The sequence below is a fragment of the Oncorhynchus kisutch genome, linkage group LG4 (assembly GCF_002021735.2).
Source record: "Oncorhynchus kisutch isolate 150728-3 linkage group LG4, Okis_V2, whole genome shotgun sequence".
Lineage (NCBI taxonomy): Eukaryota > Metazoa > Chordata > Actinopteri > Salmoniformes > Salmonidae > Oncorhynchus > Oncorhynchus kisutch.
In genome coordinates, this window is record NC_034177.2 from 38,956,042 (window position 1) to 38,979,414 (window position 23,373).

At 42.0% G+C, this 23,373-nt stretch overlaps 1 protein-coding gene across 2 annotated transcripts; it reads right to left on the minus strand.

The window, feature by feature from the left end:
• Positions 1 to 1,648: 1,648 nt before the first annotated feature.
• LOC109889508 (guanine nucleotide-binding protein G(i) subunit alpha-1) lies at positions 1,649 to 22,466 on the minus strand. Of its 2 annotated transcripts, none has more exons than XM_020480975.2 (9): positions 22,027 to 22,466; positions 9,201 to 9,243; positions 8,892 to 9,033; positions 8,263 to 8,420; positions 8,026 to 8,154; positions 6,758 to 6,887; positions 6,261 to 6,414; positions 4,221 to 4,412; positions 1,649 to 3,970 (listed from the first exon to the last, which is right to left on the minus strand). In XM_020480975.2, the coding sequence occupies exons 1-8, from the start codon at positions 22,142 to 22,144 to the stop codon at positions 4,222 to 4,224; spliced, it is 1,065 nt and encodes a 354-aa protein (XP_020336564.1). In that variant the 5' UTR covers positions 22,145 to 22,466; the 3' UTR covers positions 1,649 to 3,970; position 4,221. The 2 variants fall into 2 exon arrangements, with proteins under 2 accessions (XP_020336564.1, XP_031678790.1); XM_031822930.1 differs by having other exon boundaries at positions 1,656 to 3,970; positions 22,202 to 22,441.
• Positions 22,467 to 23,373: the final 907 nt, after the last annotated feature.

The window sequence follows — 23,373 nt, forward strand, 5'->3', positions numbered from 1 at the left end:
TGTGATGTCTTGACCATTTCTATTCCAAATTATCTCAAGAGAACTAATAGGATGTGAAGCTTATACAAGATTAACAAAACGTCTGGTTGCTGTTCATTTTGTATAAGCTGGACATCCTATTAGTTCTCTGAGATACATTGGAATAGAAATGGTCAAGACGTCACGCAGGGGAGGGGACATTGAGAAGAAACTTCTTCAAAGGGAATCTGTTATCAAGGCAAAGAGTGGCTACTTTGAAGAAACTCTTTGAATAATTTGTTTAACACTTTTTTGGTTACTACATGATTCCATATGTGTTATTTCATAGTTTTGAGGTCTTCACTATTATTCTACAAAGTAGAAAAAGGTACAAATAAAGAAAAACCCTGGAATGAGTAGGAGTGTCCAAACTTTTGACTGGTGCTGTATATATAACTGCACATATTGATCATATTGATTAATCATGCCTGATGAAGTCCTAAGGGTTGAATCGTTGTTATAAATAAAATCACCCAATGAAAGTTATCTGAAATATGTTGAATCCAGTAGTTAAGTGTTCTTACTTTAGCAAACAATAAAGCAAACTGAACTTAGTTAACATTAGAAAACAGAATTAGGTATTGTCAAGCAACACATTGAGTTGTAAGCACGTGTTTACCAGGAAGTAGGGTACGTATTGCATCTTGGGAGTTTTTATTGACTTGGTCTTGTTTTAAGATGATAGCCCACAGTCCCTGGAAAATAGTTTTAAACTCAGGAACCACATCAGTGTCATAGCAATCTACTGATATGTGTGCATGCATAATTCTTTATCATAATGTGGTCCCTGAGAAGTTGAACTTACACAAGGGAAAAGTGTTGTTGAGACTTGAGTGGTCTAGGGACCAAAATCCAACCAACAATTGCCACAGACATGCATGTGGGTTAAAGTGTATGCTAGAGAACAAAGTGAGTAAAAAGTCATAATGGCTGTTTGGCATATCTACAAATTTAGCTCTGGGTTTGTCTTGTAGATGTAGAACAACTGAGTGGATAACTTCCTCTGAATGTATCCGTGATGCCCATCAGTTTAGTCTTCTTGAGGATTCCTTGTGTGCTTGTTTTTTGCAGAAGAAAAATCACTGATGCTAATGTGCTACTACCTACAGTATGTACGACTACAACAGACCAGCAGTATAGTATGTAGTATGCATTGATCACCTATAGATGGTGCTGTGAACTAATGTTATAAATTACCACATGTATTGTTCAATGCAAATTTGTGGAGTGCATTTCCCACTTTAAATCATTAAGAACACCTGCTCTTTCCATGACATACTGATCAGGGGAAAGCTATGATCCTTTATTCATGTCACTTGTTAAATCCACTTCAATCAGTGTGGATGAAGGGGAGGAGACAAGTTAAATAATAATGTTTAAGTTGTGACAATTGAGAAATGGATTGTGTATGTGTGCCATTACAGGTGAATAGGCAAGACAAAAGATTTTGTTTCCTTTGACCGGGGTATGGTGGTAGGTGCCAGGCGTGCTTGTTTGAGTCTGTCAAGAACTGCAACGTTAGGAACGTGTTCCTAATGTTTGGTATACTCGTTGTATGTCAATGTTGCAAGCCAAAAGGTGGCAGTTTGTTTGTTTTTGAGTCACCCAAAATTGACAAGAAACACAGGTCATCATTGTGAAGGATGCTGTGGTTTCACCACAGCAACTATTTATTAGCAAAATTATGGAAATTAGTTCACTAACGTCCCCATCCAATGGAAACTGAGGGGTGGGGGCAGATATGTAACCTGAAACCATTACGAATCATATCGTCTTTGTCATCATAACAGTGCACTCCCACCCATCCACCTCCCTTTGCACTTTATATCTATGATCCTGTCTGCTACAATGCTGTAGTTGTCATCCTCTTTTCAAAGTTTCTTTAAAATGATTTGGTGTAGGAATGTTACCGCCCACAACATCACCTCAACGATGTGACGTCAAATTACATTTTAAGTTGCCTTTTTGGTCACTTTTCCAGAAACCAGACAGAGAGGATGACAAGTAAAAGTAAGAAAGTCCCTTTGTACTTACAGTACAAGTCAAAAGTTGATACCTACTAATTCAAGGGTTTATTTTTACTGTTTCCTACACTGTAGAATAAGTGAAGACATCAAAACTATGAAATAACACATGGAATCATGTCGTAACGAAGAAAGTTAGAGATTCTTCAAAGCAGCCACCCTTTGCCTTGACAGCTTTGCACTCTTGGCATTCTCTCAACCAGCTTCTTGAGGTAGTCACCTGGAATGCATTTTAATTAACAGGTGTGCCTTGTTAGAAGTAGATTTGTGGAATTTCTTTCCCTAACGCGTTGGAGACAATCAGTTGTGTTGTGACTAGGGTTGGTATACAGAAGATAGTCCGACCAAGTCCATATTATGGCAAGAATAGCTCAAATAAGCAAAGAGAAACGACAGTTCAATATCTTACAGCATACATGGTCAGTCAATGCAGAAAATTAAGAACTTTGAATGTTTCTTCAAGTGCAGGCGCAAAAACCATCAAGCGCTGTGATGAAACTGGCTCTCATGAGGACCGCAACAGGAAAGGAAGAGTCAGAGTTACCAGCCTCAGAAATTGCAGCCCAAATAAATGCTTCAGAGTTCAAGTAACAGACATCAACTGTTCTACTACTACTACTAAAGACGACACCAATAAGAAAAGACTTGCTTGGTCCAAAAACATGAGCAATGGACATTAGACCGGTGGAGTTCAAATTTGAGATTTTTGCTTTCCAACCACCGTGTCTTCGTGAGATACAGAGTTGGTGAACTGATGAGCTCTGCATGCATGGGTCCTACCATGAAGCATTGAGGTGGTGGGGTGATAGGACTTTGCTTTATCATTCAGGGCACACTTAACCATCATGGCTATCACAGCAATACACAATCCCATCTGGTTTGCACTTAGTGGTACTATCATTTGTTTTTCCACAGGACAATGACCCAACACATCTCCAGGCTGTGTAAGGGATATTTAACTAAGGCGAGTGATGTATCAGATGATCTGGCCTCCACAATCACCTGACCTCAACCCAAATGAGATGGTTTGGGATGAGTTGGACCGCAGAGTGAATGAAAGCAGCCAACAAGTGTCCAGCATGTGGGAACTCATGACTGTTGGAAAAGCACACCAGGTGAACCAAGTTGAAAGAATGCAAAGCTGTCAAGGCAAAGGGTAGCTACTTCAAAGAAACAAACATTTTTAAATAGATTGATTCACATTTAGTTACTACATGATTCCATATGTTATTTCATTGTTTTGATGTCATCACTATTATGCTACAATGTAGAATATAGTAAAAATAAAATAAAACCCCTTGAATGAGTAGGTGTCAAAACTTCACTGATTCTGTATGTCCACACACATTCATGCACACTAAGTCACACAGCTGCACGCACTCACACAAGCAAACAGTGATGCAGCAAAGGCACTCACACAGTCATACAACGCTCACAGTGTCAGTGTGAATTGGTCTATCAAGAGCAAGTTGGTCTATTTCATTATTTCCATGGACACTAATTCTCAGAAGCCATCAGTCACAGAAACAAAATATTGAGATGTTTTTTTTGGAGGGGAGGGGGGGTTTAATTATAACATCTACCATCTAGCCCAAAAAACTGGAACTAAGGCATGCAAAGGCGCAAGTACCTAAACAGAAAAATGGGTCCATTCCTTTCCTAGAAGAAACAAATGCAAAGTCCCCCCTCCATCCTTTAAATAACTTGACCAGTTAAAACAAAATCTTAAAAACAGTGAAAATCTCCAGCCATAGTGACAGTTGTACAAATATTTTACACAAACATTTTTCTACATGGCATTTTAAAAACGGAGTTTGAAGTTAAGAGGTTAAAAGTGAAGTTCTCTACAAAGTGTCCATGATCCAACCCCCTCCAGCCAGACATCCCAAAGAAAATGGTCACTGAACACACGCTGGCCACCACACTGCCTGTATAGAAAGAGGGTAAAACAATGTTTAGAAAACGTCGCCGCTATACTAGGTACCATGCCATAATGCCTATGCAATCGTTTCAGACCTACACAATGGCATCAGGCTAGGGGGGCGGATTTGGAATTGAGCATCTGTCCAGGCCAGACTCTAGACAGTCTTAATACAACCCCTTTATTATTACAACATGTACTTGCCTTTCAAGATCATTGAGTCTCTAACATGTTATAAGATATAATGTTCAGACTACCCTAGAAGAGGCCACAGTCCTTCAGGTTGTTCTTGATGATGACATCAGTGACTGCGTCGAAGACAAACTGCACATTCTTGGTGTCGGTGGCGCAAGTGAAGTGGGTGTAGATCTCCTTGGTGTCCTTCCTCTTGTTCAGGTCCTCAAACTGACACTGGATGTAGGCTGCTGCCTCCTCGTACGTGTTGGAGCCTTGGAAAGTCGGGGCAAGGACAAAGGGAGACAGAGAGATACCCATAAATTTGTTTAGTCTTTTACCGTCACCATTGTGAGTTCCTGAGATGTTAAAGGCCCTATGCAGCCATTATATCAATTTCAAATCATTTCTGGGTAACAATGAAGTACCTTACTGTAATAGATTTCCATAAAAATAAAATGGGCAAAAATAGCTTGTTAGCTAAATATTTCTCAAGCAAGAATTTTGCTCAGACTGTCTGGGAGTGGCCTGAGTGGAGAGAACTGAAAACTAGCCGTTATTGGTCTAGCACATGGTGATGTCACCATGGAAAGCTGTAACCTCCGCCCATGCAAACCTGCTGATTAGAAGGTCCTGTGTAGATTGTACACTGCTCAAAAAAAATAAGGGAACACTAAAATAACACATCCTAGATCTGAATGAATTAAATATTCTTATTAAATACTTTTTTCTTTACATAGTTGAATGTGCTGACAACAAAAATCACACAAAAATGATCAATGGAAAAAATTTATCAACCCATGGAGGTCTGGATTTGGAGTCACACTCAAAATTAAAGTGGAAAACCACACTACAGGCTGATCCAACTTTGATGTAATGTCCTTAAAACAAGTCCAAATGAGGCTCAGTAGTGTGTATGACCTCCCTACAACGCCTGGGCATGCTCCTGGACAGTCTGTGGTGCAACGTGGAGTTGGTGGATGGAGCGAGACATGATGTCCCAGATGTGCTCAATTGGATTCAGGTCTGGGGAACGGGCGGTCCATAGCATGGAGGATGTTGCAGGCAGCAGAACGTTCTCCATGGCGTCTCCAGACTGTCACACGTGCTCAGTGTGAACCTGCTTTAATCTGTTAAGAGCACAGGGCGCCAGTGGCGAATTTGCCAATCTTGGTGTTCTCTGGCAAATGCCAAACGTCCTGCACGGTGTTGGGCTGTAAGCACAACCCCCACCTGTGGACGTCAGGCCCTCATACCACCCTCATGGAGTCTGTTTCTGACCGTTTGAGCAGACACTCACATTTGTGGCCTGCTGGAGGTCATTTTGCAGGGCTCTGGCAGTGCTCTTCCTTGCAAAGACGGAGGTAGCGGTCCTGCTGCTGGGTTGTTGCCCTCCTCCACGTCTCCCGATGTACTGGCCTGTCTCCTGGTAGCGCCTCCATGCTCTGGACACTACGCTGACAGACACAGCAAACCCTCTTGCCACAGCTCGCATTGATGTGTCACCCTGGATGAGCTGCACTACCTGAGCCACTTGTGTTGGTTGTAGACTCAGTCTCATGCTACCACTAGAGTGAAAGCACCGCCAGCATTCAAAAGTGACCAAAACATCAGCCAGGAAGCATAAGAACTGAGAAGTGGTCTGTGGTTATTACCTGCAGAACCATTCCTTTATTGGGGGTGTCTTGCTAATTGCCTATAATTTCCACCTGTTGTTTATTCCATTTGCACAACAGCATGTGAAATTTATTGTCAATCAGTGTTGCTTCCTAAGTGGACAGTTTGATTTCACTGAAGTATGATTGACTTAGAGTTACATTGTGTTGTTTAAGTGTTCCCTTTATTTTTTTGAGCAGTGTATTTTCAACCAGCAACTATCAGGAAATAACACTGAACAAATGTTTACACTTTGATATAAAAACACTGGAAAACAAAATTGACTGCAGGTGTGGTGAGATCTGATGATCTTCACAACATGACTCCAATTAAGATGACCTGGAACTCGCTGTGCATTCAACCTGAGCAAGGCTTAGCACCGTTCACTAAAATGTGGGATTGAAGAGGATTTGTAGAGTAGCTGATAATGATAGTTATATATATATATATATAACACCATCTCTTACCTGCATACTCCGGGTAACAGATAGTGAGAGGACTCTTTTGGATCTTCTCCTCAAACAGATCCTTCTTGTTGAGGAAGAGTATGATGGAGGTGTCTGTGAACCACTTGTTGTTGCAGATTGAGTCAAATAGCTTCATGCTCTCATGCATTCGGTTCTGAGAGACAGAAAGACCACCACACATGTGTATCACACCATGCAAGTTTGTTCTTTGAAATAAAATGTTTTTTTCAAGGCATATAAAAACAGATATTTCACAACTGTTGCTATGGTTCTGATGTAGTTCAGTCTTCCTGACGCAATAGGGTCAGAAAATGTGAAACTCGATCTGTGGATAAATGAACACTTTTTTCATATGAGAAAGAATGAAAGACGACTGAGGGATTGCAGTAAATGAGATGAGAAAGATGACCGAAGCGTGAGTGAGAGTGTATAAGGATTACAGAGGGAGAGTGTGGGAGAGCAATATCAATGACTGATGGGCAAGGGATGAGTCTCACCATCTCCTCATCCTCGGCCAGCACAAGGTCGTAGTCACTGAGCGCCACACAGAAGATGATGGCGGTGACTCCCTCAAAGCAGTGTATCCACTTCTTCCTCTCAGACCTCTGACCCCCCACGTCAAACATTCTGGGGAGAAAATACACATACGGACTTGTTAGTATACATGAGCAAACACGCACACAAAACTTTCAAAAAGTATGTTCAAACAGCTCCACATTAAACGTTTTGCATTCTCTCACAAACCATCACACTCCTCATGAACACTACAGCTGGCAAACCTTAGCCCTGAACTGAACCCTCTGTAGACTAGAGGGTGTCATCAGCTGGCTTAAGGCGCCCGCATGCTTCCCAGCCAAAACAGTTCGGAAGAGTTTGTGCAAATATAACATTTGACGTTTGTTAGTTTTGGAAGTCGGTAAGGTTTTTAGGGGGCTGTTCAAGCACAGATAGATATATATTTTTTGAGGCCAGTTGAAGTCGGGAGCCAAAGTCTACACCCCTTTATCTGATTGGTCAACTGTAGGGATTCTTCAATAAGGTCTTAGTTGTCATTCAACGAGAGACGACTCGTTTTCATGGACATTTCCTCCATTGAGAAATACTACACCAAACATCTTAGCCGTGCAATTTTACATCTAAGATCTCCTTAATTACAGATTTCTGAGTTCTTAGAGTCATTCTGACTTTGAGGAAGTGTATACTGGCTACAGTGTCTCAAAATGGACAAAGTACTATTGTTGTTTTGTTCTAGTTTTTCCAAGCAAAGGTCTTTTAAGGGAGTATGCGAGCACATTCGTTCGGTTCGCCGCCAGCCGAATTGAAGCATGCCGACGCCTTTTGGCCTGTTGAGAAACCCCCTTATGGTGCATCTCCATACAGGATTTACCTCAGTGTTTTACCCACAAGGCTCAGACTTTTCTGTTTCCATCTATGTGGGCCGGCACACGTGCCTCACTGGACCATGGCGCTGACATACCTGTTCTCATATGGGGCCAAAGCCAGGCCACTGATCTTTTACATAATGGCTAACTGAACTTTAACACCTTCTCACAAAGTAGAGGTTTTTATTATGCAGAGGTTGTTGATGCTGCTCTTCACAAGTCTTTACTGTCACAATTTTCCTTGTATAACACAAGGGCGTATACACTAGTGTAACATTGGTGTTTGTCAAAAAGGAGCACTAGTGGGTACAGACGTTAAATGAGGTGGTTTCAGACACTATTAAGATGCACCCTTAGAGTGGGTACACTGGGGACTGTCTCACTTGAAGTGGAGGTCTTTGAAGGTGAAATGAGTCTCCACGATGCCGGTGGTCTTCACCCTGGTCCTCAGCACGTCTTGCTGCGTGGGCACATACGCTCCGTGGGCTATCCTGTCCAGGTCATTCAGATAACTGGGAGAGAATGATGATAGGGAGGTCAGTGTTAGCAGTTTGTTGAATGTCGCAGTTGTGTGGACGAGGTTAGTGTGCCTTCTTGAAGCATGACTGTGTGTTACTCACTAGGCGGCGGAGTCGTTGAGCTGGTACTCTCGTGAGCGGCCGAAGCAGGCCTGGACACCCCCGTCCTTCCAGAGGCGCTGGATGACTCCGGCCAGCTCACCGGTCATGAAGCCCTCCTCTGCCGATCCCGCCAGCACAAACAGCTGACGAGCATCATCCTGGTAAGGGACATGAAACAACTAACGGTTAGGAGGCAGAAGCAGTAAGGTAGGGGTTATTCAGACATTCTCCCTATTGTTTTAAACCTAAGATTCCACACAGACATTCTGGTAACCTGGCTGGGTGAAGGTGAGCTATATTGTTTACTTCCACCCATTAACTTCTTCCATCTATGAAATGGCACAAATTTGTATCTTTTTGAGGTCAGGGCTAGAGGTTGAGCTGGGAATTACTTCTCTTCACCTCTCCATTAAAACTACCATCAACCCTCCTCCCAATGCCTCTTATAGCCAAACCCTATCCCCTGCCATTTGACCCCATAGACTAACCACCACCACTCCTGAACTCTAGAATCAGCTTGCCCTCACAAAGCCTAATCTTAACTATAAGGAATAAAAATGTTTGTTTTTTAAAGCACAAAACTGCTCTTGAATCATCGTGTAGATCTCCCAGTGTCCTACTCCACTCACCGCTCTGGCTGCTTCAGCGAAGTCTATCTTGAGGCGCCCCATGGCTCTGATGATGGCGATGATGGACTGGATGGTGTTGCTGTACACCACTGCCTTGTACTGCTTACACTCCTCCTCTGAATAGCCCGCCTCATGGATGATCCTGGGAGGGGAGGGAGAGAGCGAGGGAAAGTAGCAAGATGTGGCAGAGTAGAACAGGAAAAAGAAAGCATGAATAAACTAGGCCTATTGCTTGTTATTGAAATGTGTTATGGAACAACATTGATACACCTAAAGTGAACATTTCAATTTAGATGAAGAGAAACTTACTTCATCTGTTTGACAATGGTACTCTTCCCTGACTCCCCAGCACCTGAGAGAGACACAGGGACAGAGGAAAAGAGAAGGAGGCCAATTAATGAATGATAGACTTAACATTCTCCATTCATTCATGGCTGTTTTGACTTGAGCTATTGGGCTAGATCCTAACTTGAGATCCACACATGTAAGCCTAACTCACGCTTTGCACAAGGCCCTATGAGACTAACCTGTCCAGGGACTGAGTAGCTCATAGGTATTCAGCGTTGGGAAACGAAGTGTCTGATCTGCCCTAAAGGGAGTTCGTCAGGCTCTAGTTTAATAGGATTAATTAACTGCATCTTCCTACCAATGAGCTTATAGCTCTGGCATGCTGAAGACTTAGCATCCCACATTATACTCTGACTTTAACTGGTTGTGTACACCATCCACAGCGTCACATCCACTTCGCAACGACTGATATGAGTAGGAATGTCACGATAATAAGTGTTTTACAACGATACCAGGCCAAGTATCATGATACTGAGTATTATAGCAATACCTCAGTGAGAGAAAATAAATAAAGCGCACTTCCACTCAAAACTACACATTGAACTGAACTTCACTGTTCAGTGGATAATAGAATACTGCATAGAAAGGCTGATTTGCTAATATTTGCAAAGGCCTAACTGTGATTTGGCTGGAGGAATGAGGAAGGAATATACATCAGTGGAGGCTGCTTAAGGGAGGACTGGTCATAATAAATGGCAAACACATCGAAACCATGTTTGACACTATTCCACTCCGGCCATTACCGTGAGCGCGTACTCCCCAATTGAGGTGCCACAAACCTCCTGTGATATACACGTATAAATGATCTGCATGTCATTGTGTCAGTAGGGAGAAAACACTGCATGAAACCGTCACTCTTCAGATAAGACACACAGTCTCCCTCACTCTCATACACACCTGTCGCTCAAACACACATTGCTCCCTTTTTAAATATTACGCACCAGAAAGAAATTGATACAGTTTAGGCCTATATGAACTACCTTTTGAAGCACTACTCATGGGTAGCAGAACATTCCTTTTTTCCTGTGCCAAATCAAAATTTGCCCAAACTTGTCAAGTTAACAGGTTGTTAGCTAGCTAGTTAACATGGCTGAACGTTTGTTATCAAAACAATCATCTGTGACCCGGGATTAATTTAAAACAGCCCGCAACATGGTTTGTGAATTTCTATAAAATGAGCAGAAAGCAAGCAAGCACAGTTTAGGCTAGAGACAAGCAGTTGTCTTTGCTGTAAAGTTATAAGCATGCCTGTAGCGAAGCTCTGCTCCATTTTCCCTCTTAACACTCAGAGGCTGCTTGACAGTGAATTTGCAAAGTCTACTCAGACTGATCTATGCTGAGGGAGGCATTTTCATCCTGGGGCTTGAAAGAGTAGCGCAAAGTATGTATGACTACCGACAGAACACCGTCAAAGCATTGGAGCTGAACAAATGGACAAGACTAGGGTATTTCAGACAGGCTACACATTGCTAGCGGTAAAGTCTCAACGTCCAAAACACCAAGCGAGGTAGAAAAATAACTTTAAATACATAACTATTGTATCCCTTATCTCTGCTTAAAAGTTATAGCTGACTACCCTGTCGGATCCTTCTAATACATTAAGCCGAATATATACAGCTATGCAAATCTATAAATTTGTAAGTGTGTGCAATATACAAACATGACATTGCTTTTATTTATAATTGATACATTAGCCTATGGTTTCAATATATCCTCTTTCAATAATAGCCTACTCAATAAATGTTTTTTTCTAAAGCAACATAGCGCTCTCACAATCACTACAGCTGTATGTAAATCTATAGATGAATTAAATGTGTAATCAAGTCCAGTGTCCATGCGTAAATTGTTGTAATTACCAGCAGCATGCCACTGCTGGCTTGCTTCTGAAGCTAAGCAGGGTTGGTCCTGGTCAGTTCCAGGATGGGAGACCAGATGCTGCTGGAAGTGGTGTTGGAGGGCCAGTGGAGGCACTCTTTCCTCTGGTCTAAAAAAATATCCCAATGCCCCAGGGCAGTGATTGGGGACACTGGGGTGCAGTCTTTCGGATGGGACGTTAAACGGGTGTCCTGACTGAGGTCATTAAAGATCCAATGGCACTTACCGTAAGAGTTGGGGTGTTAACCCCGGTGTCCTGGCTAAATTCCCAATCTGGCCCTCAAACCATCACGGTCACCTAATAATCCCCAGTTTACACTTGGCTCATTCATCCCCCTCCTCTCCCCTGAACTGCCTCCAAGACAGAAGCCTTCCTGGTATGGAACACAGCTGTGGGAGACTTTGCTCTTGAAGAGGACCAGACAGAGAAAGAAGCTGCCACTGCTCCACAATCAGCAAATAAGTCAATTGTAGAGTCTTGGAAGCTTCTTACATTAGGCATCCCTGCCACAAGTTCACCCTCAGAGAGCATTTAGCACTGGGGGCAGTGTGGTCACAAACCACAGGGCAACTTTGAAGCCAGAAACTGTCAATAGGCTGGTGTTCCTGGCACAGAACTTGTGAAGAGGTAGTGAATTGTTACATGGTGAACTGAGAAACATACAGACTAGAGGTGGACCGATTATGATTTTTCAACGCCGATCCCGATTATTGGAGGACCAATAAAGCCGATACCGATTAAATCGGCCGATTTAAAAAAATATTTAAAAAAAATTGTATTTGTAATAATGACAATTACAACAATACTGAATGAACACTTATTTTAACTTAATATAATACATCAATAAAATCTATTTAGCCTCAAGTAAATAATGAAACATGTTCAATTTGGTTTAAATAATGCAAAAACAAAGTGTTGGAGAAGAAAGTAAAAGTGCAATATGTGCTATGTAAGAAAGCTAACGTTAACTTTCCTTGCTCAGAACATGAGAACATATGAAAGCTGGTGGTTCCTTTTAACAGGAGTCTTCAATATTCCCAGTTAAGAAGTTTTAGGTTGTAGTCATTATAGGAATTATAGGATTATTTCCCTCTATTCCATTTGTATTTAATTAACCGTTGACTATTGGATGTTCTTATAGTCACTTTAGTATTGCCAGTGTAACAGTATAGCTTCCATCCCTCTCCTCGCTCCTCCCTGGGCTCGAACCAGCAACACAACAGCCACCACATCGAAACAGCATTACCCATGCAGAACAAGGGAAACAACCACCCCAAGGCTTAGAGCGAATAGCGTGCGCTAACTAGCCAGCCATTTCACTTCGGTTGTTGATAGGCTTGAAGTCATAAACAGCGCAATGCTTGACGTACAACGAAGAGCTGCTGGCAAAACGCACGAGAGTGCTGTTTGAATGAAAGTTCACTCGCCTGCTTCTGCCTACCACCTCTCAGTCAGATTATACCCAATGCAGGACACGCTAGATAATATCTAGTAATATCATCAACCATGTGTAGTTAACTAGTGATTATGATTGATTGTTTTTTATAAGATAAGTTTAATGCTAGCTAGCAACTTAGCTTGGCTTACTGCATTTGCGTAACAGGCAGTCTCCTGTGGAGTGCAACGAGAGAGGCAGGTCGTTATTGCGTTGGACTAGTTAACAATAAGGTTGCAAGATTGGATCCCCCGAGCTGACAAGGTAAAAATCTGTCGTTCTACCCCTGAATTTAAAAAAATAAAATTGTTAGTGCGGACAGTGGAAAATAGTGATTTGAATTTTACTTCATATCGTCCACCCCTAAGCCAAATGCAGGCAAAAATGTCAACAAAAATGGTTAAGTTTGACATTATGGGGTACTGTGTAGATGAGACTAATAGATTTTGAATTCAGGCTGTAACAAAAGCGTGGAATAAGCCAGTGTATGAATAATTTCTGAAGGCACGTCAATGGAACTGTAGCCTACTGTTCAGAGGTGTTAAAAGGGGAACTGAAATCTAGACCATTTCTTGCAGTAACGTAATACATTTTGGTGTAAGCTTAATCGTTACTCAGGAACACGGGTGAAGAAACGTGATTTCTTTCAGCATCTTGAGTGAATGTGCAGTTACGATAAACTTGCTTATAAAGATTGATACTATTTCAAACCACATAAAATATGCATCCAAGCTAAACTGAGATCTTAGCAGAAATATGTTGGGTTGTTTTCACAACCTTCTATTAACTTACAAACCAAAATTTTGCATCGAAAATAGTTTAAAGTTCTTGCATTCTCTCCCTGGTCCCTAAACACCTTTGTGCCGCAAAAGTGCATAAGGCAGTGGTGCCATACTAAAATGTTTAAACAAAGCGTGATGAAAAAGATCACAACATATAGCTTAAAAATGGATAAACTATGAATAATTTACATTACAAGCCCAGCAATGTGCTCCCTCATCTCAGCCATTTGCGTGAATTTTCCAAAATGATATTATGGGAGAACACCATTCTAAAACACACACCTGATGCAAGCGTTTTTAATTTATGCGACAGGGATGGATATACAGCCTAATTGTAGAAACTTAGGGAATATCTAAAATGTAACAAGGATTGTGCCTTACTGCCTTTGGATAGTAGAATAAATGCTGGTTTTAATGGCATATCAGGAAATCTTTGCTTGTTATCTAGGGTCAGATTTTGGCTGTAGGCTATTAAAATCAAATCGTATGCGTCAACATGCAAGGAATACAACTGGTGTAGACCTAACAGTGAAATGCTTACTTACAAGCCCTTAACCAACAATGCCATTAAAAAAAAATACAGAAAATAAGCGATAAGAATAACAAATAATTAAAGAGCAGCAGTAAAATAAATGTGGCTAAATACAAGGGGCACTGGTGTCGAAGTAATATGTACATGTGGGTAGAGTTAAAGTGACTATGCTTTAACAATAACAGAGTAGCAGCAGCGTGCGGGGCAATGCAAATAGCCTGGGTAGCGATCTGATTAGAACCTCAGGTCTTATGGCTTGGGGGGTTAGAAGCCTCTTGGACCTAGACTTGGCGCTCCGGCACCGCTTGCCATGCAGTAGCAGAGAAAGTCTATGACTAGGGTGGCTGGAGTCATTGAACATTATTAGGGCCTTCCTCTGACACCGCCCGGTAGAGGTCCTGGATGGCAGGCAGCTTGACCCCAGTGATGTACTGGGCCGTACACACTGCCCTCTGTAGTGCCTTGCGGTCAGAGGCCGAGAAGTTGCCATACTAGGCAGTGATGCAACCAGTGGTGCAGCTGTAGAACTTTGAGGATCTGAGGACCCATGTCAAATACTTCCAGTCTCCTGAGGGAGAACAGGTTTAGTCGTGCCCTCTTCACAACTGTCTTGGTGTGCTTGAACCATGTTAGTTTGTTGGTGATGTGGACGCCAAGGAACATGAAGCTCTCAACCTACTCCACTACAGCCCCATCGATGTTAATGGGGGAGTGCTCGGTCCTCCTTTTCCTGTAGTCCACAATCTGCTTTGTCTTGATCACGTTGAGGGAGAGGTTTTTGTCCTTGCACCACACAGTCAGGTCTCTGACCTCCTCCCTATAGGCTGTCTCATCGTTGTTGGTAATCAGGCCTACCACTGTTGTGTCATCAGCAAACTTTATGTTGGAGTCGTGCTGTCATGAGTGAGCAGAGTACAGGAGGGGACTGAGCATGCACCCTTAGTGTGCCCAGTTCCCTCCTGTACACTTATGACTGCATGGCCAGGCACGACTCCAAAACCATCATTAAGTTTTCCGATGACACAACAGTGGTGCTTAGGATCAGCATGGAGGATGCGTTGTTGCCTATCCTTACCACCTGGGGGCGGCCCGTCAGGAAGTCCAGGATCCAGTTGCTGAGGGAGGTGTTTAGTCCCAGGGTCCTTAGCTTAGTGATGAGCTTTGAGGGCACTGGTGTTGAATGCTGAGCTGTAGTCAATGAATAGCATTCACATAGGTGTTCCTTTTGTCCAGGTGGGAAATGGTAGTGTGGAGTGCAATAGAGATTGCATCATCTGTGGATCTGTTTGGGCGGTATGCAAATTTGAGTGGGTCTAGGGGTTCTGGGATAATGGTGTTGATGTGCGCAGTGACCAGCCTTTCAAAAGCACTTCATGGCTACAGACGTGAGTGCTACGGGTCAGTAGTCATTTAGACAGGTTACCATCGTGATCTTGGGCACAGGTACTATGGTGGTCTGCTTGAAACATGTTGGTATTGCAGACTCCGACAGGGAGAGGTTTAAAGTGTCAGCGTAGACACTTGCCAGTTCTTCAGCGCATGCTCGGAGTTAACGTCCTGGTAATCCATTAGGCCCTGCGGCCTAGTGAATGTTGGCCTGTTTAAACGTCTTTCTCACATCAGTGTAGCCTAGTGGTTAGAGCATTGGACTAGTAACCGAAAGGTTGCAAGTTCAAATCCCCGAGCTGACAAGGTACAAAATCTGTCGTTCTGCCCTTGAACAGGCAGTTAACCCACTGTTCCTAGGCCGTCATTGAAAATAAGAATTTGTTCTTAACTGACTTGCCTAGTAAAATAAAGGTAAAATAAAAATAAATAAAAAAATCAGCTGTGGAGCGCGTGATCACAGTCTTCCAGAACAGCTGATGCACTCATGCATGTGTCAGTGCTACTTGCCTCGAAGCGAGCATAGAAGTTATTTAGCTCGTCTGGTTGGCTCATGTCACTGGGCAGTTCTCGGCTGTGCTTCCCTTTGTAGTCTATAATAGTTAGGATGTTGAGTATATCCTTCCCGTCCGACTTATTAAAATAAAAAAGTCCAATTCGGGGTGAGGAATCGCTGTTTTGATGTCCAGAAGCTCTTTTCGGTCATAAGAGAAGGTAGCAGCAACATCATCTACACAAAGTTAAACAATGCGGGGGGAAAAAAACCTAACAAAATAGCACGTTGGTTAAGAGCCAATAAAAAACAGCAGCCATCCTCTCCGGCGCCAAGGTAAGATAGGCTATGTAAAACGTCCAGGTTTCAAACGATGATATGGCTGGCTAGGCATCGCAAATATGGAAATGTATAATATCATTCCAATGTTGAGCAAATAGGCCTATTAGTATACACATTTTACTCTCCCAGTCTGTCTGCGGGCCCGCCGGCCCAGAGCTGAGGTTTCGTGTGCATTTGCATAGTATGTAGGCTATGGATAGCTCCTTTGATATTCTAGAGAATATGGTTGCATCTCCCTGACCTGAACCAAATGCACAATAGAATGTGCAAAGTATTTCTGCCTTGTGCTGCAACACTGCCTGGCTGGGGGCTGTGCGTGCACACATGAAGAGCAGAGAGTCAGATTTATTTTTAAAAGCGCTGCACACTGGCATAAAAGTTTAATTTACTTGAAATGTAAGTCTACTGAAGTGAGACGTTGTCCTTGTGTTCCTTGGCCATTTTTTTTAAAACAACCTAGCTTGTGAACAAAACAATGTTAGACTTTCAAAATGTGAGGGAAGAGAAGCAATGTGGATACTAGTCACTCAATCGCTCAGGAACAAACATGACTTGAGTCGCATTACCAAGGTAACCTCCCACCCTTAAAGTGGAAGGTGAACATTTGTCTCAACTGATAGTTTGGTTAAAAGGCTAGGATCACAAAAAAAAATTATTATTTCACATTACTTAATAATAAATGTATTGTTTTCAAAACCTTACAATGTATGCTAATCCATGTGTAATTTCAGCTAAATATATTCTAGTTGCTAAAAATTGTGGCTACTAGATGTAGGATATATATATATATATATATATATATATATATATTTTTTTTTTAATGTTTTATCTACCTGCCACAGTGGCTGGTGTACCAAAAAGTTAATTTGAGATTTTAGACCCTGGCTGCTAGCAAGTGGTGGCTCTCAACAAGGTCAAGGCGAGGGTGAAGCAGAGAAAGTGAAAGCTGGGGAACACACACATACATTCTTTATTTTATATTTGAGCTATTTTGTTTAAAAATGGGGCAGCTGGTGGTCGAATGTAACATCTAACTTAAGTTTATTCAGTAACCAGTTCACAATAATATTGTTCTGAGATATTGTATACATCTTCAATTAATCAATGATCATTATTAAAATGTAATGGTTATTTTTCTGATTTCATTAAGATCCAAAAAGGTTTATAAACAGGTTTAAGCAATAGACTGTTTTAGAAATACACCAATTACTTTAAAACCACTGCAAAGGACCTAGACCCATGTTGGCGCATATATATATATATATTTTTATATCTGTCACTGTTCACATTCAGTTTGGGACAGTTGAAATTGCATTTTGGGATGGTGAGGGAAAAAGTTATTTGCGAGCCCTGCTCACAACCACATGTAACCATGCCAGCCCAGGACCACATCCGGCTTCATCACCTGCGGTATCGTATGAGACAAGCCACCCGGCCAGCTGATGAAACTGGGCAGTATTTGGCTGTAAATAAAGCCCTTTTGTAGGGAAAAACTCATTCTGAGTGGTGGGCCTGGCTCCTAAGATTGTGGGCCTAAGCCCTCCCAGGCCCAATCGTGAAATCCATAGATTGGGGGCTAATTAATTCATTTCAATTGACTGATTTCCTTATATGAACTGTAACTCAGTAAAATTGTTGCATTTATATTTTTGTTCAGTATAGTATAATCTTGAAAACACAGGGTGTGCCTATATGGAAAAATACATTAACATTTCAACCAAGATAGCCCTACAGAACAGACGACTTTCGGTCAACCAAGATAGCCCTACAGAACACACATTGCGTTATGCCCCAGGTGTGAGATCGGATACTGCAACTAACACGACCTGGACTGGAACATGCCTAGGATGCAGAGCACCTAATGGTTGGGGAAAGCTGCTTTGTGCCAAAGACCCTACTGGCTCATAGGGGTAGGCAGGTAAGTTAGATTCATCCCATACTCTTAGAGCCATGTATGTTTGGGTCATCGTGCCTCGTCTTGGAGCCACTGCCCAGGTAACATTTGGTTAATCCCCAAGTCTTTGAATCGGGCGAGTTTGGTTAACCGTGCTAGGTCTTCCAGAAGCAGTCAGGTGAGAGTGCTTCATTATGCCCCAGTTGCATTAGTTTAGCCCACAGTTTCCCTCACAGCTGGTAATGTGAACCAGCCTGTGCATGTTGCCAAGCAACCACCTGTTGTAGAGAATCAAGAAAACCAACAGGGTGAGGAAAGTGACAAGCTACTCAGTTAACATCTTGGCCATCCAAGTTTAGGCTAAAATTACAAGATTAGAGAAGAAAGACTTCCATGTTATCATCCAAATGATCTATTATGACGTTTCCTACAGTGACTTTGGGTTGCACTTCTTGCAAATGTACTGTAGCTTGTTAGTGAGCGCTAGTAATGTGTTACATTGACAAAATGTATCAAAAACCATCCCAAGACCAGAATCATAAACATGACACTATCCATCTTCCTTGGGATATGCCTTAATTGTGCACAAGGGCACACACTTCTTCTAGACTGCCTGAGCTGCCAATGGACATTTTCTCGGAAGCCAGGTTGGGGCTGCAGAGTATTTGCATGTAAACACATCACACAGACAGCACGCATGGACTTCAGGTTTCACTTTCAAACACTCAGGGGAAGAAAAAAAGATTCTAATGAAAATGAGAAATTCAGAGCTTGAGTTCAGTCCCTATGGACAAAACCAACAGCGATACAATTGCAAAACATAAAACATATGTAATATTTCAGTAGTATACACAAAACATAAGTCTATTTGGGAAGCAAATGAAGAAACTATAAAGCCTGTGAACTTCACACCACAAATAACTTGGGTAGTTGACTGACAACAAAAAGTATTCTTATGCTATGGGAATCATTCATAGCAAAAAGGAGAGTAGAAGAATCGGTGTCCATTTCCAGCGAGATTGTTATAGATTCATATTTTAGCTAGTGTGATATGTCATATGGCTGCTACTAGATTCTAACGTTCACTACAGTTGTACCAAATACAGTATATTGTTGCCCTTGCACTTTTGCTCTCAAATAAGTTTGAAAAAAAAAAAATTGGGGTTTTCAACTAACGTAAACTCGTACATCGCCGAGGTCCTTACAATTGCCCTGATTTTAGCACCCCAAAAATGTTATACTTCCAGATCAACTGTAATGTCAATACCATTGTAAAGAACAATTTCTCCCCTTTCCAACAGAATAAATTACATGACCTAAACGCTGCCCGTTTCTGCATAATTCAAGCAGGCAATGAGCTCCGTCGGGTCTTTTTAAAAATGGCGGATGGGGAAGCGAAACTAATGCATGAGAAGGAGAGCTGTCGTGTGGGAAAATGTCTTTTTTTCACTTAATCACTCGATCTGTCCAACTTATCGTCTCTAAAATGTAAATAAAACACTATAAAGAGTTTATATAATGTGTCATTACATACCCATTTGAAGGTTTGTGTCGAATTTGAGTCTGGTTTTTCGGGCAGTGCTAAAGTGATCTTAGAATTAAACAGCGGCTTTGAGAATGATGATAGCATGCAATGACGCAAAAAATGACTAGGTATCCCACCCTTACTCCGTCACTGTCCATTTCTAGTTTCTAAACGATGAGAGAAGTGCTACACCTGGCGGAGAGAGATTGTAAGACAGAAATAATTGCTTTATGCGTGCTGTACGTTCCGACATGACATGTCCCAATGTAACGGAGGGTCTGTTTTTTTCAACTTTTCTCCAATACTATAGAGTCATGTCCATGTCGATAGAGCCCTTACCATGTCGATCAACGCTTGAATAGAAACCTAGTTCACACCCCCGATTTTGAAGTCAACAGTCCCATTAGTTCTCTTTGTAGCCTTGTTTGAATGTTGAGGTTGCGCACATTTGTACGTTATGGTTGCGCACATTTGTACGTTATGGTTGAATATTGAATACTCCGTTTTACAAAATGTTCCATCCCAAGAATATATAAAATATTATCCCGGCATATAAATGTCTGGATTTGATTAGGGCTTCGATCGGCATGAAAATTAATGCCTGATGCTACCAGAGCCCCACGTTAAAGAAATGTTATGAGCCCTATATTAAAACCTCATCAGGCCCCAGGACTAAGGCTGTGAAAGTCTTGGAATTTGAGGTTAGGCCAGGTCAATGTACACAGTCACAAACGCTGCTGTGTCATTCTCTGTGGCAATATGAGGCTCAACGTGGTTAGAGGAGTCGGTAATGAAAGAAATCATATACTACTAGAAAAACAATATGCTTATGAAAATATTAGTTTATAGTTCTAAAAAAGTACAACTTCATGTATTCCACCGCAAACTGTCAACACAAGATAAATATATCGTTTCTGGTAATAATAAAACATGTTTTGTTTAGATACTTTTCCTCAAAGTTTATAGCAAGTCAAGCTAGCGTATACTGCAGAGCAGCTAGTTAGCTAAAAGCTAGGCTGAAGATACCAGTGTAGCTAGCGACCTCTACCTAATAGCTGTAACCAAAAACAAACGTCATTACCATCATAAACAATGGCATCTTCAACCTAGACTAGCTGCACTACAGTGCAGGCTAGCTTGACTTCCTATGGAGTTAGAGAAACAAGTTGAGGAAAAACAAGTTGTCACCTGAAACAATACATTTATACTGTCTTGAATGAAATGGCAAGGCTCGCCATCTTGCGTTACAAACACGCCACTTGTACGTTCGGTAGCGAGGCAAGACTGAAGATGTACGGCGTAATGAAATACATCACCAGTCGACGTAAACTAGGCATTACAGCCAATACGCGTCCAAAACAACTTGGGAGTTCGGAAATGGCCGACTTTAGAATTGTGTTCAAGACAACTGGGGAAAAAAAAAACATGGGGGGGGGAATCGTTTAACCACGGTCATCCGACTCGGGATTCCAATTTGGAAACTCCGGCCTCTAAGATCACGGACGATTTGACCTCGATTTCCCCACTCCCAGTTCTCTTGAAAGTACTATGAATGCGTAGTTGGTTGCTTTCCTGCCCTCCCGCGTCACTCTATACAAAGATCTCCGCTAAACATGGAATAACATGGTTTATCCGTGTCTCTGTGGCCGCGGAGTACTAGTTGACTACCAATATCATATTGCCGATGTCTGCAAATGATATAAACAAGCGACGTATAAAGAGACGCTTCAAATGAAAAGCGAACGGACTACATTAAAATATAAAATAGGCATGTTTAAATACATTTCATGTTCAATCGTTATTTGCGTATTTTAGGCTACTGTCTAATTTGTCTCAATATATGCCCATTTCATTGTTCGCTTAACATGTGCACAATGTTCCAAATCGGTGACTTATCAAATGTATTGGGTAAACTCCAGGAGATGTTCCGTCGTCAGTAGCGTGAAATATTTATAATATTAAGGAAATATTTTAATTGAGAAAAATGATCCGAGAGCAGCGCTCCCTTTCATCTCGCTATCAGTAAAGACATGCTCCAACAAAGCACTTAACGACCGATTTCTGTGCGTGGTGCTTTGGGAAACGCAATTACAGTACGGCCGTTGTAGGAAATATGCAGTTAAAAACACTCGAAAGAATCAATTCCATCGCTATAGGGAAACGGGGCCCTGATTGAGACTACAGTTAGATGGCCGTGACACCGGAGAGAGATTAGCTAGCCAGTTAAAAGCTAACTAAGGATGGGGTACTTGGCTAGCTGCGTGGCCAGTAGTTCGCTATCCAACAAGGGCTAGCTAAGTAGCTTGTTAGCGAGCTATTGACTAGGCTAACGTTAACTAGCTAGCAATTTGGATTTGTTCAATTTCATTCAGCAAAGTTGTCAATGTTAACACTATCAAACTATTGTACACCAACTGTATAAGACTGTTCGATATATAGTTAAGCAATATAAGCTAGCTCAGGTTAGCCAGCAAGCTAACTTTTCATTCAAACATTCGTTCGACACTCCGTCTTGGTCTCACCGAGCAGAAGCAGCTTGACTTCCCGTGCTGCTTTTTCCCCGTCGTCCCGTAAATTCCTGTCGATTATTTTACTGCGCTCCTGCGCCGCCTTATCACCCGTGCTCAGAGTACACCCCATCTTCAAGCAGATTCCCCAAAAGGTGTAAAAGTTAAAAAGATAAAATGTTCAACATACACAAGCTAAAAGGAGGGCGCCTCCCTCGAGTCGGAGATTCAAACACAACCCTTGCCTCGCACCCAGGCTAGCCAAACAAATTGTTTCTCAGCAGCACTATTACTTCACTTGAAAACTACTTTTCGTTGCTGTTTCTATCTCTGTTATCTGCCGATGTATTCTGATGTTTCGGCAGCGTTCACAATTTTCACGTTTCTTTACGCTGTTGAAAGGTTTGTTTCCTGTTCTTCAAATACCCAATGTATGCGCATGCGTGGTAGCGCGCAGCACTTTCTAATACCCGCATCAAATTATATTTTCTGTCTGGCACCAAACTGATAATATTGCTGCTCTCTTGAGGTGATTCCCTGAACCCATTGAGATGAAGGCAACATTTTGTACCTGTGAGTTTATAACATACATGACAGGTTCAAAAAGCAGTTGGGTGCATTATATGCAATATCATATCTATCTCTGTTTCATCTTTACAGAAATGCAGAAGTCAAGAAAGTAGCCCACCTACCTAATAGTGCAGTGCCAGGTTTCAGAGCCTGGGCCAGAGATATGAGTATATAGCCAACAAACAGGGTAGATATCTGGATAAAGGTATATTTATTGCACCATAATAGTCATTGTATTCCATCAATGTTAAATCCTAATTTTGACAATGCAAATAATTCACACTATTGTTCAATTATGTGATGATATGCTTTATAACGCCAATGCTGGGGGTTGAATGTGTAGGGCCTATGGAGTGGATCCAGAGAGGCTAGCCAGTGTAATCTAAAATGGATTATGGAGAGTTAACGGAGGCTAATGGAGATTAGGCATTGAGTTAATAAATGGCTTTGCCTGGCTGTTTGTTTGTTGGCTGCGGTGGGTGGCTTGTGCTCAGTATAGATGCTCAGCCATTTAGATGATGACACTTTGTGATGTTTTTATGGATCCTAGGCACGGCCGGCCCGCTCATTAGGCAGGATTAGGCGGTCGCCTATGGTGGCAGATTGACGAAGGTAGCATTTTCTGAGCTAAACAAACTATGGCATAAGGGGTCGACAAGCGGATAAGAGGCAATCCGTATTTTCGATTGAGACACGAATGAGCAAGCCAGGATGGACGAAGTCATTATAACTATTTGTTCAGCACTTTTGAAATGTACAGTGACAGAATTCAGAACCTGGGCTGTTTTTACA

Coding starts and splice junctions, on each gene's coding strand:
- LOC109889508 (XM_020480975.2), bottom strand. CDS start 22,144: ATGGGGTGTACTCTGAGCACGGGTGATAAGGCGGCGCAGGAGCGCAGT. Junction 8,155..8,262: donor CTCAACGACTCCGCCGCCTA/GTGAGTAACACA, acceptor ATTCTCTCCCAG/TTATCTGAATGACCTGGACA. Junction 6,415..6,757: donor TGGCCGAGGATGAGGAGATG/GTGAGACTCATC, acceptor TCTGTCTCTCAG/AACCGAATGCATGAGAGCAT.